Below are 18,774 nucleotides of genomic sequence, written 5' to 3' on the forward strand. Positions count from 1 at the left end.
TGAGCTATCATTCATTTAATTATTTACACCTGTTCTTTTCCTACTGTGAATTGTCAAACGTCTTTCCTGAAATTGCCTCTTGGTGTCAAAGATACAGTGGTGATGTTTAATGGGAAATTATTGAGAAATCTCACAAACTGCAAGGCTTGTAGTCAGCAAAACACATTTTTAACTTTGTTAAAGCTCTACAAGACCTTCTGGGGACAACTTCATGTGGTGTCATGTTTTGTGTTTTATGAGTAAATGTCTAAGGAGCTTAAAAATCGGCACAAAATTTGGCAAAAAAATCTGACATCATTTATTTCTTGTTAAAAACCGTACATTTCTCCCCAACATTAAAAGGTCACAGGTCAACCTGGGATATCCAAGGTCACGATGGCCAACATGAACCGTCCAGCTCCAGTGGAACTGTGCCACAAGAACATGAGATTCCTCATCACACACAACCCCACAGACAGCACACTCGGCTCCTTCATAGAGGTAAGAAACATGTGTCTGTGTGTTGACAGTCCCTGTTAGTACACTGAAAAGCTTCATAAAGATAAACACGTACACAAGCACATACCTAATGTATAAACTGCATGTTTCCCTTACTGTTGACATGCAAACTGAAACAACAAAGAAAAATTGAATTGTATTGATCCACGCGATTTTTGGCTTTGTTTTGAAATTTATTTCCTACTTCTGTCGTCACTTTCAGGACCTGAAGAACTTCGGTGCCACCACAGTTGTTCGCGTCTGTGATATCACCTATGACAAAACACCGCTGGAGAAAGACGGCATCACTGTGGTGGTGAGTACAAAAACACACACAGCATTTAAACTCAAAGTTAGTATGACAAAACCAAAACATAGAGTGCCAGAAGTACTGCAACTGTTCTGCATTTCTTTCAGGATTGGCCGTTTGATGATGGAGCCCCGCCCCCAGGTAAGCTGGTTGATGATTGGCTGAGTCTGCTGAAAAAGAAGTTTCAGGAGGAACCAGGATGCTGTGTTGCAGTTCACTGTGTGGCTGGACTCGGGAGGTGAGAGACACACGGCAAAAAAGCATTAATGTTATTTTGATTGTATTTGATCTGAATCCAAGAGAGGGAGACGCACACACACATGCACAACAGGGATTAACATTTAGAGAGAGATTCATGTTTCTGGTAAAATAAGGTCAGACAGGTTGGATTACAGTCTCTCTATAGTTGTTGTCCAATATGTATGATAATTAAGTACACAACAACATAATTGGATGATAAAAGATTCTAGTTTACAGGAGCTGATTGTTTTATAATACAGCATTACTGAAACTATTTTAAAGATGCGGATAAACTGTCGCTATTTTTACTCAGACATCAGTCTCAACAGACATGTATGTGACTCTGTGTGTGCTTGTGTGTTTATGCACGCATACAGGGCTCCTGTGCTGGTTGCTCTGGCTCTGATAGAGAGTGGGATGAAGTATGAAGATGCTATTCAACTCATCAGACAGTGAGTACATTTGTATCTTACATCCTCATCATGCAGAAAAGAAAAATATAAAACAAATAAACAACACTAAACAAAAACACTGCTTATTGTGATTTTGATAGATTGTACAACAGAAAGATTTGTGTAATATGATAAGGGCTTTACATAGTTTAGGAAATCATCTTTACAACACAACTACAATTTATGCACTGGAATTTTTCTTTGGTGCCATCTGGTGTTGGTATCGAAGAAGGAACGCACACTAAAGAGCCAGTTGAATCCAGATCTTGATTGTGAAATAAGGTTAATCGAGAGGTGTTATACCATTGACTTGCATCATACATTGTGTGTCTTTATGTGTGTCTCAGGAAGCGTCGTGGAGCCATCAACAGTAAACAGCTAACCTACCTGGAGAAATACCGATCTAAGCATAGACTCCGTTTCAAAGACTCTCATGCACACAAGAACAAATGTTGCACAATGTGAACACACACACACACACACACACACACACACAAACACAAACAACACAGACATCTTGTGATCCTCGACAAATGCTCTCAGGAATCCAATCGTTCAAGCCTTGTGTCACTGTCACAAACACTAAATTCTGTATACAGGCCTAATTGGTCCGTGTGTACCCTGTGAAATTTTGACAGCAGTTAAAGTAGAACACCATCTTTGTCCCTTTGTTTGTGATGATTTCTTGATTAATTTATTGGAATGTTTGCTTCGAGATAGATTTTGAGATTTGAGAGATAGATTACAGTGAAGAAAGATATGGCAAAGATGGGGGGCAAGGGAGAGAAAATCACATAAGTTACATTTTGTAGAGACAAAATATACAAAGGTGTGTTGAGGCTTGTGAATCAGGTTGAAATTTTCAATAAAACAAATCCATAGTGTCTTCCTATGGGGACATCTACACAGATTTGGTGTAGCTGATTTACTAAAATATACCTGATGTATTGGCCTGTGAAACCTTAAATCATACAAAATATCTTTGTGAAAATACCATTGAACTTTCATTATTTGGTACAGCTATTTAATAATTACATGCAGTATTTCTGTGAAATGGTTTTATGGTATGAAAAACACTTGAGACACTTTTCAAACAATAGCAAAACCATAACACACTGAAACACAGGATTAAAATCATTTTAGCAGCTCAGTGTTTTTATTGAGAATTAGTGTCTATACTCTAAGATGACCCTTTCTTTTACATTATTCCTGTTGGTGTCTGTTCTTAGAGTAACTGCAGATATAAGGGCTCATTTTTATCCCTGCATTTTCTGCATGATCAGAATGAAAATCAGCTTCTAAAATGCTAGATGAAGCAAATTTGGTATACATAAGGTCTTCATTTGGTTTTCTCACAGTTGCCGTTTTAATATTACTTCATTGTTCTCAAGTTATGTGTTTACATATCAGTGTGTGCATTATATTATGCTCTGTTTACTGACACCCACAGAAGAAAACATCTTTGTCAGCAGCAGCTGATTTGAATCCAGGTTTAAAGTAAATATGTATTATAAAAAAAAGGAATTGTTAATAATTTTGCAGTAATGATACATTACACACATTCTAAAATGACGGAGAGATGTAAACTACTTGTAAATATTATTAAATGAGGTATCTCTTTTATTCTCCTATAGGTCAGGGTAAGCCACTCCAATACATTGATTAAAAAAAGTTTGCAAAGAAATTAAAATCATTGCAGGTATGACAAAATGTTTTTATGTTTATGTGTCAGGGAGTCATTTTCATTTTATCAGTCTCTCAGTTATAATCCATGGATGATGTATGGGTAAATTGAGATATTGGTCAAAATAATGCTGGGCATCATTTAGACTAGGTGACAGTAACTTATACGTATTTTCTTGTGGGGTGGAATTTACTTATTAATTTGTATCGATCCTAAATGAGGCATGTAACCAATGGCTTCAGTTTATGGTCTGATAATAGACCATACACCTTTTATGGATTAGTCAATTGCTTGTGATAGTCCCCTTACCATCTGATGTCATGAAAACAATTTATCAGAAAGAAATGAAAGCAGAGGGTGTAAAACTGAGGTAAAGAAGGAGGGAGAAAAGATAATCTACCATCTTTACCTGAAAGCTTAACAGATTGGCTACAGTTTACTTGTTCATGTGTTTGTTTGAACATGTATGTGTGTTCGTTTTTTAGTCTTTGGCCATTGTTAATCATTGGGACTGGCCTGAGCTGACACTTTTTTAATGTAAAAAAAAATGCTGTAAATGTCTGTATGTCTGTAAATTCTTGCACTGTTTAATAAAGGGTTTGTCATTGTCCTTATATTTTAAAAGTTGTTCATTAAATTATCTGAATGTTTTAATGTGCCAATATGATCCCTGTTTTGCAGCCTTAGTAAGTTCCATTCTGCTGGAAATTATAAAAAAAGAGCAGTTATCAGGCATCTAATATGACGAGACAGTATGAAGCATATACATTCCAACCTAAACCAAAACTATTTCAGTTCCTTGTTGCTTGTGAAATAAACATTGTTTAGGTAGCTTTAGCATCAAAACATGAACATTTATAGTATAACTTTTCCCTAAACTTCAGTATTTCATTAAATTGTACTATTACTTGTGTGAACAAGTGAACATTTCACTTGTTCTGACCATCTAACTTTGAGTTTGCAAGTGCTTGCGCTGCCTTGTAGGAAGCAGGTATTTAAGGCCCTAAAGGATAATTCAGTGTACTCGACTACCACCTAGAGGCTTATTTGTATTTCTAAAATAAAAACATTAATAGGAGCTATCCTGTCTATAATCTGCCTTTAAAACTGTGTCATGTCTGTTCTGTGTCTCTATTTCGATGAAACTAATTTGGCTGCACTTTCTCAAATCATTATTATTCTTATTGACCTTGTGATCATTTTTATTTTGGCCTGTAATACTGTAATGCATTCTTAAAATTCCAAATTCAATATGTGTAATGATTTTCCATTTTAAGTAAATGTTTATTTAGTAAAAGAGAATATTTTCTCTGTACTTAGATATCAGACATTTTAAGCCATAATATAGTTATTTCCTGTAAAATGACATTACATTCTTTATGTTTTTACAGTCCCCCGTTAACCACACTGTGCCATAGATGGTCTGTACTTCTTGCACCGTGCAACCAAGATAAATGTTATATTAGAAACAATATTACTACTGTATTACCCCCTCAACTTAAACTAAAATACTTAAAGTGTATGACAAGAGTGCTTAAGCTTGCTGCACCGCGACTGTGACCAACACGTAAAGAAAATAAAACATTAAATAAAGATAATGAAACATTAAATAAATAGAATAAAACATTAAATAAAGATATTAAAACATTAAATAAAGAGAATAAAACATTAAATAAAGAAAATGAAACATTAAATAAAGAAAATGAAACATTAAATAAAGATAATAAAACATTAAATAAAGAAAATAAAACATTAAATAAAGAGAATGAAACATTAAATAAAGAGAATAAAACAATAGTCAACATATTAAAGATGTGAGTGAAATAAATACTTTGCCAATATTTGTTTCTTTGACAAAAATCGTGACCTTCTGTAGTTCGCTACTCAGCCGCAGTTCAGTCATCCCACCACAGGGGGCGCTGTTCTCCCAGCTACAGCGTCACTGAATCCGGTCCACTTCCGCTGTCTGGAAGGACTCATGTGGCAGATTCGACAGAAATTTCAATGTGCGTAATATAAAATTAAGCTCTAAAATCCGAATTCAGTTATTAAATGTAGCCGTATGATGTATCAAATACAATGATATATTAGTTTTGCTTTGCTGTTTGGACGCCGGAGAATGGATGGTCAAAAAGCAGGTAGGGTTTTTTGGCTGGCTTCAACTCGAATATGTTTGTCGCGTCTTCATGTTAGTTTGGGCCAAATCAAAATAAACGGGTGTGTTAAGTATTAGACATTATCTACAAATGTCCTTTTCTGCAATAAAGTGGTCTACAGAGAGTGGTCTGTCGTGGTTCACAGCCAACTGAATGCACAAAGTGGCAATTGACCGTTATATTGATATGCAAGAAGGACTTATTATCGACCTTATTTAAAAAAGAAATGTTACTGTTTATTTCAAGCTGATATCAATATTTAAGCAATTGTCCCATGTTAGAATTTATGGCCATATAAATTGTATGAAAAATGCAAAATAATTGTTGATCAATATAGAATTAGCCTTAGGGGTCACCTTAGATTAAATAGACTGTCTGTCTGGAATATGAAGATGGGGAAATGGGGTACAATGACACAAAATTCGATTTTTTTGCTTTAAAGCACGCAAATGTCCTCAATCTCTCTCTCTCTCTCTCTCTCTCTCTCTCTCTCTCTCTCTCTCTCTCTCTCTCTCTCTCTCTCACACACACACAATTATTCTGCATTTTTCCTTCTGCCACCTTTCTTCACTGTGTTTTCCAAGCAGGTTCCATGTTTATGTGTCGGCTCTGCAACCTCTTCTCTCCCAGTCGCGTCCAGCTGCTGGCCCATTGCTCCCAGCAGCACACCAAGCAGGATTCTCCTGATGACATCATCATTGCTCTGCAGCCTCTTGTAGGAGAGCCTGGGGAGACGTTGGCAGGTCAGACTAGCGTGTCATTGCCAGAATTACTGTCCCAAAATAATATGTGATATATATATCTGTTTCATTGTATGGAGGAGATAAAAACAGAGTTCTATGACACAAGACGTACGCTGTATCAGGCTTATGCTACACAGAAAATAAGTGTTTGTAGGATAAGCAGGGTTTTTTTTGGTATCTTAGTGTTTTTCTTTTAGTAAATGAAAAGAACCCAGTGTTATCTTCTTAGCTGTTCTGCTGTCTTGTTTGCCCACAGAGAGCCCAGCGAAGCGAAAACGAGGACGACCGAAAGGCTCGACAAAGAAGACGCGCACAGATTTGACAGAGGGCAAGGCCGACTCTACCCAGTCTAATGTTCAAAGAGAAGAAGAAAGGAATAAGGAGGGAGACAAAGGTGGTCATTTTGCCGTTTACATTTATCCCATAATTCTATCTTTTTTAATGCAGAAGATAGGATTAGTACCCTCTGCACAAGAGAAGATGCTCATTTGTATATATATACAAGTTGATAAACTTTACAAAAATGATGAAAGGATGAGTACAATCATGAATATCACCTTAGTGGTTGAATTATAACAGACACACAGTTCAATTGACAAAAAAAACGAGATATCTCAGTTTTATCTGCTCACAAATATTACTCCCAGTGTTTTGGGCAACTGGCTTTTGCCTAGTTGGCAATCTAAATTTTCTTAACAGTAACTTAATTGTTGTGTAGGCATTTAAGCATGAGTTTGGTTTCTTTTCAATTAAATTTGTATTTGTTAGTGATTTCTGCAACACAAACTGTGTTTCCCGATTTTGCCATTCTGACTCTTTTTTTTTTTTTTTCCTCTGCTAGGCCAAAGCCATGATGGGATATTGGGCCTTGAATGTCGAGACTGCCATCGCTCGTTCAGCAACAGACGACAGATCCGCAAACACATCTGCCTCAGAGAAGAAGAGGAGGAGGAGGAGGAGGAAGAAGAGGAGAAGGGTGAAGAGTGAAACAAATCAGCAATAGCAGAGTTAATATTTGCCAAAGAGGCATTCAAAGTTGGGTTGACCTGAGGGAGCATGTTTGGAATGATCTTATCTATAATATAGATTATTAAATACCGATGCGTTAACTACAGATGTTGGAATAAAGCACAGAAGAATATTATTTACATACATTTATTGTACTTGCCAATGCAGGTGATTCTGATTAACAAGCTTATTATTTACAGGAAGCATTTCTGATGTAGCAGCAATAGAGGGTTCTGGGAGTGTGGATCCTGGGGGAGCAGATCCAAACCAAACCAAACAAAACCGAGCAAGACCAGGACCCGTGAGAGAAAAAGGTAGTTTAAGTTTGGGACATGGTTTCTTCACATTAATTCTTTCCAGGAGGGAAACTTAATTGCTGCTTTAAAATCCCTGCTAAATGTTGAAGGATCCTAGCGGTTTGACACTTTTTTTTTTTTGCTTGTAGATGTGGGCAGCGTCAGACACCCAAGGACCAATCGAAGCCGCACCTCCAAAGAAGGAGGCCTAACAACGGGAAACAAAAAGTCGGTCATCAGTGTTGTTTTGACTGAAGATGAAACACTTCCAGGTTTGTCTTAAAGAGCTTTTTTTGTGCGAGCTTTTATACTTTGGCTAACAACTGACTTGACTGCAGAAGGAGACATATTTAAAAAGGTTTGTGTTACCTTTAATTCAACAGGTGTTTCTAAAATGGTTCCAGTAGAGGAAAATTCAGCAGAGACAGAGTCTTCGGCCATCCAACCTCAGGTAAGCACAGAAATACACAGAAACGTTCACCCAAATAATTAAACGTATTTCTCACTGACCTCTTGTAGACGCCTGGCGGACAGTTGGGATTTTATTTGGCCAGATTCTGAGATTTAAGCCTCAAACTCAAATCTTTTCATCTTTTTTTGTGTCCCAGTTGCTAAGGATAGTGCACAGACCTTCTGTGAGCAGTTGTTACCAAAGAATATATCTATAAAAACTGTTTACAGCTTCTTGTGCAGTGCCCACTGTTTTAATAATAACATTAGGATGTAGGTTCAAAAGCAAAATAAAAAAAAACATTTCTAAAATGTACATTGTTTTAGCATTTCAGCTGAGTTTTAAAATGTGAAGATTCTGTGTTACAATGTTGCAGTTTGTTTGTTTAAGAGTATTATCTTATATTTATATGATTTTAATTGATCTATGAATCCCACTATTACATGTGATTAATTATTAAATTTGTCTGTGCGGACAGCAGTCTGCAGTCTTCCAGAGTCAGGCACAAGACCTTGCAAGTGAAGCCACTGCCTGCGAGGGTAACCCTGAAACAGATCAGGAGCCAAGGTATTATATTGGAAAATGTCCATCTCTCTTAATGCTTTTAATGTCATACATAATTGATGGTCATGATAACGAATTGTCAGTAAGCTTGATTTAGAAAATCAAATTTTGCTAATTTTGATTGTAGTAGTCTGCCATATCACTGTTATCTTCTGTCAGCAGTGTGATCCCTTTGTCCTCAACAACAACAACAACAACAGCATCCAGCAGAGGCTTCCAGGAATATTCTATCAAGCAAGATGCTACAAAGTACTGTAGGAATATTTTTTATTGCATGTATTAACATTGATTTAATTAAAGGAGGTATAATTAGAGTGTAGCTTAATTCTCCTGTGTAAGAAATGTGGTTCTATTCTAACAATCTAGCATGACTTTGTTTTTCCTGTTTTTTGAGAAGTTAAAAATGATTTTGTCAGCCTCCTTATTTGTAATGTTGTTATCTGTGCAGCCTAAAGCAACATCCACAATCTCCAATGCCACAATAGCAACTTCAATGATATTGGTCAAATGGTAAATGTCATATTGTGATTCTCTGTCTCCCAGTTTACTTCAGAGCCAGTTGAAGATCTTTTCCTGTGAGTTCTGTAACAAGATCTTTAAATTCAGACACTCACTGATGGCCCACCTCAGGACACACACCAAGGAGAAACCTTTCCAGTGTCCACACTGTGACTACGCGTCAGCCATCAAAGGTAGATCTAGGCTCACCAGAGAAACTGTTATAGAGGCCACACATAAATTTACTTGATCATTAAGAGTGGGACTGAATCAAGATGTTAAAGTCACAATTTGTAGGAATTTATTATTATTATTATTTTTAAATTTGCCTTTATGATATTGTGTAAATCAAGATTGCTGATAGGAAATACGGGAAGAGAGGAGGGTATGACATTTATCAGGTTATATATGTCCCTATTTGTAGTATTTAATGTGACTATAGAATCTTTTAAATTCTTCTGATGGCACAAGTTTTTGTTTATATGCTGTGGTGTCTGCAAGTATTCTAGCAGACACATCCTGATTGGCAGGCTACGCTTATGGAAATTTTCAGTGGCTGAATGTGTGCTCATAATTGAAGGAGAGTATTACACATAGAGTCCAGTAGAGAGCGGTGCCTGTGTGAGATAAAACAATAGTGACAAACAAACAACACACAATTATTGGAAGGATAGGTATTTGTAAAACATATAGAAGACCAGGGCTTCTAACCAAATTATAAAACGTGCAGTTGTCAAACTAATTTAAATTCCTGTAAAAGCTGCTTACTTTCTGCATTTCCCTTCAAAGCCAACCTGAATGTTCACCTGAGGAAGCACACAGGAGAGAAGTTCAGCTGTCAGCACTGTCCTTTCAACTGCCTCAGCCCAGGACACCTCAAGGTGCTCTCATTACTTAATTGCTGTTTTTGAAATTATTAGTTGCACTGTGATACCCATAGTATAATTTGTAATAACATGCAAGATTTGAGACAAAATGTGAACTCTGTTGTGATATTGGTTTCTACATTCTAGATTGCATCAATTTTCAGGTTGCAGCTCCACTGTCGTTCTGGTTGCAGCAGTAATTCTGTGTTTCTGGTCATGCAGGTCCACATAGAGCGAGTCCATATGAAGGTGAAGCAGCACTGCAGCTTCTGTGAGAAAAAATACTCGGATGTGAAGAACTTGCTGAAACACATTGAGAAGCGACATAATATGAAAGACCCTGCTATCAACCAGAGCTACCAACAACTTAGGTTTGATCTGCATTCTTTTACCTTCCTATCTTCTATCAGACACACCTGCCCTTCTAATCTGTTAATCTTGTTCAGGTTGAAGACTCGTCAGGGCTTCAGACAGCTCCTCTACCACTGTCCCACCTGTAATCGGCGCTTTAAGAACCAGCTGGAGCGGGAGCGCCACCTGTTGGTCCACGGCCCCCAGCGTCCCTTCGCCTGCCTCATCTGTGATCATGCTGCGACCAAGATGGCTAGACTCGCTGCTCATGTCAGGAAGCACCTCTTCCTGTACATGTGCTGTGTGTGTGACGGGAAGTTTGTCAGCTCTCAGAGACTAAGGAGTCATTTGAAAGAGTCTCACCAGGAGCTCGACCAGGAGCAGGCCTTCACAGACTGTATCAACAACAGCTACTATCTGATACAGCCTGGAAGAGGCATGTGGGGGGATGAGGAGAGGGAAGATACAGAGAAAGAGATGAAGGGAGAGCTAAGGATAGAGCAGGAGGGTGAAGATGAGAGGATGAGGGAAGAAGGTAGAAGAAATGGTGTCGGAGGGGAGGAGTGCCAAGATGGGGAAGTGGAGCATCTGAAAGTAGCAGCAAGCGAAGCTAGGGAGCCAGAGGAAGATCAAGGTAAATCTCAGGGTGAAAGAGCAGAAGATGTGCAGGGGAAAGAAGGAGAATTAGAAAACGGAGGTGAACATCAAGGTTCCCAAGATCGGCTCCATCAAGCTATTTCTACAGAAACCACAACCCCCTCTGACAGACAGGATGAAGTAACAGCTGGGGCGAACTCACAGGACAACACGGCTGACACATGCACCCCTGCAGCTGTAGATGATACACAAACTTTTTCATCACCAGAGAGCGGTCACACACCTCTGTTGGAGAATAGGACTCAAGAAAACACACAACCAGCTGATGAGAACACACAAACACCTTTGTCGTCAGCACCTTCAGAGGAAAATTCTCAAACTCCACATTCAGAGAGTGTAAGTTAATTACAGGTACTCAAGAAGGGCAATAATGTCAGTATTACTTTTTCATAATTAAGGTATCTGCCAATTATTTTCTCAATTAATCCTTTGGCCTTAGTTTGTCTTATTTTGTCCAACCAACAATCGAAAGCTATTTAGATGACAGGCAATGATTTTGCTCAATAAAGAGCATAATGTAGTCAAATTATTATATTTTTTAATCAGACTCCATATTACTTATTATTTTATTTACAAAACTTATCTTGGAGGAATTCAACTTTAAATACTATTTTCATCTTCTCCTGAGGTAGCAGTCTTCTGGCAGTCTGACATGTTCTTTGTTTTCTTCCTGTAGGTGTCTGAGGTTGTCAATCAGAGTGCGTTCCAGCAGGTGATCTCATCACTACAGAAAACTCTGCTCAATATGGAGTCTTTCCAACGGCTTAGGAAAATTTACGGAGACCTGGAATGTCAATACTGTGGTGAGGGAGATGATGAACCCCTCGACGAGGGTGATTCTGTTATTTATATTTCATTTTTCTTTGATATTATTGTTATGTAATACTTTTGTCTGTCCCGCTTGGGTGTTGAATCGTGCCCTTTGTTTTGCTGCACAGGTAAACTGTTCTGGTACAAAGTCCACTATAACATCCATGTACGCACACACACTAAGGAGCACTCACATTACTGTTCAAAGTGTAGCTACTCGTCCATCACCAAGAGCTCTTTGAAGCGGCACCAGATCCAGAAGCACAGCGGATTGCTGCTGCCTTGTTTGAATCCTGGTTGTAAATACACGACACCTGACAAATACAAACTTCAGGCCCATCTGAAGACACACCAGGAACAGGTAACCAGCCTTCACCCGGAAAAATAACAAAAATAAATCAGTGTTTACTCAATTAAACTTTACATGTGAATGATCAATATTTTAGTTGATCTGCAGTACAGTGTAATGTATTTGCAGAATGGAATACTCAAGGTAGCTTTTTTAAATTGGTTAAATATTAGATTAATTAAGTACATGAAAAGTCTAATTTATTATTCTGCCCTGATAGAATTCAATCTAAAAAAAACAAAAACATTCCCTTTTAACCCTTGAGGTTAAAAATGGAATGTTTTTGAGGTATGCCAACATTGACTATTGTTTTCTTTTTGTGAAATTGGACTTTTTGTCTTTATCTTGTTGCTGTAAACAGGGGAAGAGTGTGACTTGTCCTTTCTGCCAGCAAGACTATCCAGAGCACAGACTAAAACACCACATCAAAACATCCCACCCAGGTAAAGAATATATATATATATATATATATATATATATATATAGCGACATAGACAAAACACACACACCATCTATTTGTTTCAAATCTGTCCTTTAAATCACTCTGAGTATGTGTGAGTATTATTCATTCCTCACTGTGTGACACCTGACTGAAATAAATAGCTAGTCACATAGCCAAGTTTAATAAACAATTCCAAGGTTGTGGTTTCATTTTGGGCGTTTTTTGCATGCTTGTGTTGGACAGACACACTACCTTCGCGGGGTAAAGGACTGATGGTTCAACGTGCAGAGAAGTGCCCCTACTGCGACTCCTACTTCCTAAAGAACAGCAGTGACTTTCAGCGGCACATCTGGGCCCATCAAGGTGTGATATTCCTCTTCCTTTAACAACGGCAAACACATACACACAGCACATGTTTGGAGAAACACATATGGGTCGGTTCATTAATTAATTAATTAATTTCACTGCTTAATTACTGAGTGACCTGAGGGTCCATCTATCTCTTCCTCCTGGCTGCCCTCCAGGAGGATGGACTGACTCAAAACACACTGCAGACTTTGGAAAAGTAAATTGGCCTGTTGGTCAAGTCACACGTGAAATAATGATTAAATTGTTTACTTGTATGCTGCTGGCATAACACATAAGTTTTTAAGACATGCTGTCTTTTCAGTTTTAATAACCGTTTTTCTCTTGCAATGATCACTTGGTCGAAACATGTACATTTTGCTTTGCTATATGTTTGTTTAACGGGGAATCTAATGAGTGAGCCTGCAAAAATATGTGGTTTGCCCAGCTGAAGTGGTCCATAAACCATGTTTAGATTAGCTGTGATGTATGAGGTATTATTTTGAGGAAGTGACTTTTTAGTCTACCCATCTTCCTGCCATTCCCTTCTTAAACACATCCTTGGCTTGATGAGCTGTTTACCTTGAAGTTACATTCGTCCTGAGGCTGAGGAAGCTGGCAGATATTAATCCTGCACAGGTGTTGATGAAGGTCTAAGTGAGCACAGCCACTTAACAAATAACCCTGAAATGTATAATATGCTCATTCATTTTTCAGCAGGTTGTTTCTTTATTTAATTATATTATATATACAGTGGGGCAAAAAAGTATTTAGTCAGCCAACAATTGTGCAAGTTCTCCCACTTAAAAAGATGATCATCATAGGTATACCTAAACTATGAGAGACAAAATGAGAAAAAAATTCCTGAAAATCACATTGTCTGATTTTTAAAGAATATATTTGCAAATTATGGTGGAAAATAAGTATTTGGTCAATAACAAAAGTTCATCTCAATACTTTGTTATATACCCTTTGTTGGCAATGACAGAGGTCAAACGTTTTCTGTAAGTCTTCACAAGCTTTTCACACACTGTTGCTGGTATTTTGGCCCATTCCTCCATGCAGATCTCCTCTAGAGCAGTGATGTTTTGGGGCTGTCGCTGGGCAACACGGACTTTCAACTCCCTCCACAGATTTTCTATGGGGTTGAGATCTGGAGACTGGCTAGGCCACTCCAGGACCTTGAAATGCTTCTTACGAAGCCACTCCTTCGTTGCCCGGGCGGTGTGTTTGGGATCATTGTCATGCTGAAAGACCCAGCCACGTTTCATCTTCAATGCCCTTGCTGATGGAAGGAGGTTTTCACTCAAAATCTCACGATACATGGCCCCATTCATTCTTTCCTTTACACGGATCAGTCGTCCTGGTCCCCTTGCAGAAAAACAGCCCCAAAGCATGATGTTTCCACCCCCATGCTTCACAGTAGGTATGGTGTTCTTTGGATGCAACTCTGCATTCTTTCTCCTCCAAACACGACGAGTTGAGTTTTTAACCAAAAAGTTCTATTTTGGTTTCATCTGACCATATGACATTCCCTTCTGGATCATCCAAATGCTCTCTAGCAAACTTCAGACGGTCCTGGACATGTACTGGCTTAAGCAGGGGACACGTCTGGCACTGCAGGATTTGAGTCCCTGGCGGCGTAGTGTGTTACTGATGGTAGCCTTTGTTACTTTGGTCCCAGCTCTCTGCAGGTCATTCACTAGGTCCCCCCGTGTGGTTCTGGGATTTTTGTTCACCGTTCTTGTGATCATTTTGGCCCCACGGGGTGAGATCTTGCGTGGAGCCCCAGATCGAGGGAGATTATCAGTGGTCTTGTATGTCTTCCATTTTCTAATAATTGCTCCCACAGTTGATTTCTTCACACCAAGCTGCTTACCTATTGCAGATTCAGTCTTCCCAGCCTGGTGCAGGTCTACAATTTTGTTTCTGGTGTCCTTTGACAGCTCTTTGGTCTTGGCCATAGTGGAGTTTGGAGTGTGACTGTTTGAGGTTGTGGACAGGTGTCTTTTATACTGATAACAAGTGCAAACAGGTGCCATTAATACAGGTAACGAGTGGAGGACAGAGGAGCCTCTTAAAGAAGAAGTTACAGGTCTGTGAGAGCCAGAAATCTTGCTTGTTTGTAGGTGACCAAATACTTATTTTACCGAGGAATTTACCAATTCATTCATTAAAAATCCTACAATGTGATTTCCTGGATTCTTTCCCCCATTCTGTCTCTCATAGTTGAAGTGTACCTATGATGAAAATTACAGGCCTCTCTCATCTTTTTAAGTGGGAGAACTTGCACAATTGGTGGCTGACTAAATACTTTTTTGCCCCACTGTATATATATTTTTATTTTTTTATTTTTTATTTTTTAAGCTTTCTGCCACTATTTAAGATTTTGCTACACTTCCCAACTCACTGCTGGCTGTGTCTATACAACGTTAGACCTTGAAGGCACATATCACTAGTTATTTTACTGTAATTTTGTAGTTGGTTATGTTATGTCATGTTATTTTATTAAACTACAGATAATGTAATTACTATTAAACAAAACTTAATTTTCAAAAGGTCCATCTTATTTTGACCTATCACCTTCATTCAACATAGTGCATGTCGACACCTCAGTTATTCTTTAACTCTAAAATATATATCTTTCTCTAGCTTTTTTTGCTGTTTTATTTGTTAAAACCTTTGTACGCACTTGTGTCCGTGTGTGCAGGTTTGAAACCATACGTCTGCAGTGTGTGTGACTATGCAGGCCGTAGTCGGAGTAACCTGAAGACTCACATGAACCGACACAACACAGAGAGACGTCACCTCTGTGATCTGTGCGGGAAAAAGTTCAAATCTAAAGTCACACTCAAAAGCCACAGACTAAGCCACTCTGATGAAGGTACGTTTTGTTTATTTATTATTATCCATGTCATAATTGATTATTCTGCTTGACATATATAAGGACCATTAGTATTTGGTTTGTTCAGGGAAGCGGTTTCAATGTTCAGAGTGTGACTTCACCTCAGTCTCAAAACCATCCTTGCTCAGACACATGGAGCAACACGCTGAGTTTAAGGTCAGAATAAAAACACATACAAGTTTTACTCATGATGTCATGTCATTGTTTCGACAAAAATGAGTTTGTATCAAAGTTTGTATCAAATGTGGTTTTGTCATATAGATTCATCATTGGCATTAACTTTTCTCTATCTTTTTAGCCATTTCGCTGCGCGCACTGCCACTACTCCTGTAACATCGCTGGTCCCCTGAAACGACACTACAACATGAAACACCCAGATCAGAAATATCAGAATGCCGGACCTGGAGTGCCTAACCCTGATGCTCTGAAACAGCAAGGTCTGATCTCTGCTCTCATACTGCCATGTCTAGACTTTTCATTTTTTATTAAATTCACATTTTACCACACTAAGACATTCCTACTAGATAAAGATATTTGTAGTATGGGTGGCATTTTGGTGAAGACTCTTAGGAGTGAGAATCTATTTGATGCTAGGAGAGAAATAATCTAAGATTGCTTTAAGATTGTAGCAGCACAGAACAAAAGGCGTGTTCGGCTGCATGAAGTAACAAAGATTGTGTGTGTTCCTGTGTTTAGGTGGTATGAAGTGTCCTGAATGTGAATTTGTGTATGGCACCAAGTGGGAGCTGAACCGCCACCTGAAGAGCAAGCACAGCATGAAAGTGGTGGAAGGCACCTGGGAGGTAAACAGCTATAACATGAACAGACTAGATATCCTGAAAAAAGGCATTGGGTCATTTTTAGCCTTGCTAGACACGTGGCTCTGAGGATGGCAATGTTTGTAACTATTGGATGGATTGCTATGGCATTTTGTGCAGACATTCAGGGTCCCCAGAGGATACATTCTAATGACTTTGGTGATCCCCTGATTTTTTCCCTTTAGCACCATCATAGGGTCAACCTAATCACTTATTCCATGAAAGGGTTAGAGTGTTCTGATTTCAACATCTAGTATACATATTGGCACAAAATTTGGTACAGAGTACATCCAGTAAATTCATGGTCCCCACAGGGTGAATTGCCACTTTGGTGACACCCTGACTTTGTCTCTAGCACCATCATCAGATCAAAAATGTATATTGTCTAATACTTTAGTTTATGACCAAAATGTTTGCATAACTAATGACACTCCCATCAGCCTCAGCTGTACTTTGTGTTCAGCGCTAATTAGCAAGTGTTAGCATGTTAAACTAAGACAGTAAACCTGCTATAAATAAACATAATGGCATTATTTTGGGGAGCATGTTTACATGCTAGCAACAACCTCAAAGCAACACTGTGCCTAAAGTACAGCCACACAGAGCTGCTAACATGGATGGAGACTCTTTGTCTTGTTTCTGTCCCAATCTCTTGTCATTAAAAATCATATTTCTGGTTTAGAAACTTAAAACCTGTTGCTAAAATATCAGATATAGGAATCCCACTGGAAAAACTTGCTCGTAGGAGGTATCAAATCAGTATTTTCAGGATAATACATAATCTGTATGAATATCCAGGTGGGTGAGACAGTAGAGGCCCAGTTCGTGCCTGTGGAGGATGAAGAGCAGCTGACAGAAGTATCTGTAGCATCGCTGCAGGACAACGGTAACAACAACAGCACTATTGATAAACATACAGTAGATATACAGAAAAACCAACAGACCAAACTTTTTTTATTTTGGTTATTCCATGCAGAGGATTGTATGTACTATGTAACACATTACAATAAATGTGTCTTTATGTTCAGTTGATATTCAGCACATCACTGAATTCAGTTCAGAGACTCACGACGCCGTCACCTCCATGGTTGCCATGGCTCCAGGCACTGTTACCGTTGTACAACAGGTAAACAACACCACATCACATACTCAGGAAATTATTAGTGGTTACAGCAAAATGTTGATCTTGAGTTATGGCTGAAGTTGCAGGTGGCTGGCGAGCAGGAAGTTGGTGAGTGCACAAACCAGCTGATGGTGGTGAATGCGGACGGGGATCTAACTGGTAACCAGGTGATGGTTGTGGAGGACGCACACGGCCTGGAGGCTCTGACGGTCCTCACTCAGGGAGAAAACACTCACCACTATATCGTCTACGTCCAGGAACACACTGTAGAAATCAACTAGTGCTGATTTATCATTGTTGATGGGATCAGTTTCAATAGATCTGTTTACAAAAGTGAAGTAACGTAAAATGTACCAATGGGCAATGCATTCAGGATTAAATTAATGTTTCCAAGACATCATTAAGAATTTCCCTAATCAGATTTATTTTTCAGTCACTTCATAATTATGAAAACCATAAGTGCAATAATTGTTAGTGTGATTATGTGACATATTTTGTACTTACAAAGTTTATTTGAATAAACCCTTGTCCTGAACTGCGTGGAGTTAATTTTCTAAAAAAATAAAATCTCCAAGTTCAGTTCAGTGTTTGCCCAATTTTTTTATTAGCAGAATTTATTAAAACTTTGGTACAATTTTCATATTATGACACACATTTGACAATTTATGTTTTATTTTTCTAGTAGAAAAACAGAAACATTTTGAATAAAATAAAGAGGATGTGTTTCTCTGCCATACTTTATTAATGATTTAATGAGATGAGTTGTTTGGTTTGTTGTGTTTATTTGGCTATAGTGTGGAATCCTAATAAAGAAAGAGGAAAAAGACACAGCTCTTAGAGGAGCGGCATCGTGCATTATGATCTCAATATTGTAGTTTCTGCTTGTAACTTAGACTTCACAATGTGCTGTATGACACACAAAAATATCCTAGCAGACATATTAACATACATTACAGACACTGCAGAAAGCCTGGAAAAGAAATCAGTGGCCGCCAAGCTATTCAATAAGAAGTCCTGTCAGCATAGAATGAAAACAAACTCTTTTAAGTTAATAAACAAGCAAACATGGAATATATATATATATATACCTTTTATGCGTGATATTGTTTTAAATACAGTTTATTTGGTAAATGATTCCATAGACTGCAAAATGTAGTTATTGACAGGAAGTAAAACTGTGTTTTTCACATTTATACATGATTAATGTCTGAATATGATCAAAGCTTGAA

The 18,774-nt window shown here is 38.3% G+C and overlaps 2 protein-coding genes across 7 annotated transcripts; both read left to right on the forward strand.

The window, feature by feature from the left end:
* Positions 1-366: 366 nt before the first annotated feature.
* Positions 367-1,944, forward strand: LOC129109817 (protein tyrosine phosphatase type IVA 3). Of its 2 annotated transcripts, XM_054621959.1 has the most exons (5): positions 367-480; positions 701-793; positions 895-1,025; positions 1,405-1,479; positions 1,827-1,944. In XM_054621959.1, exons 1-5 carry the CDS (start codon positions 376-378, stop codon positions 1,942-1,944), a joined length of 522 nt encoding a protein of 173 aa, XP_054477934.1. In that variant the 5' UTR covers positions 367-375. The 2 variants fall into 2 exon arrangements, with proteins under 2 accessions (XP_054477934.1, XP_054477933.1); XM_054621958.1 differs by lacking the exon at positions 1,405-1,479 and having other exon boundaries at positions 376-480.
* A 3,197-nt stretch (positions 1,945-5,141) lies between these two features.
* On the forward strand, positions 5,142-18,325 carry LOC129109247 (zinc finger protein ZFAT-like). 5 transcript variants are annotated; one of them, XM_054621269.1, is made up of 24 exons: positions 5,142-5,301; positions 5,907-6,062; positions 6,319-6,456; positions 6,904-7,038; positions 7,271-7,384; positions 7,516-7,638; positions 7,750-7,817; positions 8,296-8,384; positions 8,541-8,630; positions 8,925-9,073; positions 9,669-9,760; positions 9,968-10,116; positions 10,192-11,089; positions 11,430-11,556; positions 11,692-11,924; positions 12,274-12,355; positions 12,598-12,717; positions 15,410-15,583; positions 15,672-15,760; positions 15,903-16,041; positions 16,301-16,407; positions 17,221-17,308; positions 17,451-17,548; positions 17,626-18,325. In XM_054621269.1, the coding sequence occupies exons 1-24, from the start codon at positions 5,283-5,285 to the stop codon at positions 17,824-17,826; spliced, it is 3,678 nt and encodes a 1,225-aa protein (XP_054477244.1). In that variant the 5' UTR covers positions 5,142-5,282; the 3' UTR covers positions 17,827-18,325. The 5 variants fall into 5 exon arrangements, with proteins under 5 accessions (XP_054477244.1, XP_054477248.1, XP_054477245.1 ...); XM_054621273.1 differs by having other exon boundaries at positions 17,632-18,325; XM_054621270.1 differs by having other exon boundaries at positions 8,544-8,630.
* The last annotated feature ends 449 nt before the right edge of the window (positions 18,326-18,774 follow it).

The sequence above is a fragment of the Anoplopoma fimbria genome, chromosome 20 (assembly GCF_027596085.1).
Source record: "Anoplopoma fimbria isolate UVic2021 breed Golden Eagle Sablefish chromosome 20, Afim_UVic_2022, whole genome shotgun sequence".
Lineage (NCBI taxonomy): Eukaryota > Metazoa > Chordata > Actinopteri > Perciformes > Anoplopomatidae > Anoplopoma > Anoplopoma fimbria.

Bases quoted from the DNA above. Each gene is read 5' to 3' on its own strand.
- LOC129109817 (XM_054621959.1), top strand. From the start codon at position 376: ATGGCCAACATGAACCGTCCAGCTCCAGTGGAACTGTGCCACAAGAAC. The intron at 481-700 runs GTAAGAAACATG...CGTCACTTTCAG, and splicing joins CACTCGGCTCCTTCATAGAG to GACCTGAAGAACTTCGGTGC. The intron at 1,480-1,826 runs GTGAGTACATTT...TGTGTGTCTCAG, and splicing joins GCTATTCAACTCATCAGACA to GAAGCGTCGTGGAGCCATCA.
- LOC129109247 (XM_054621269.1), top strand. The intron at 7,639-7,749 runs GTTTGTCTTAAA...TTAATTCAACAG, and splicing joins TGAAGATGAAACACTTCCAG to GTGTTTCTAAAATGGTTCCA. The intron at 11,925-12,273 runs GTAACCAGCCTT...TGCTGTAAACAG, and splicing joins TGAAGACACACCAGGAACAG to GGGAAGAGTGTGACTTGTCC.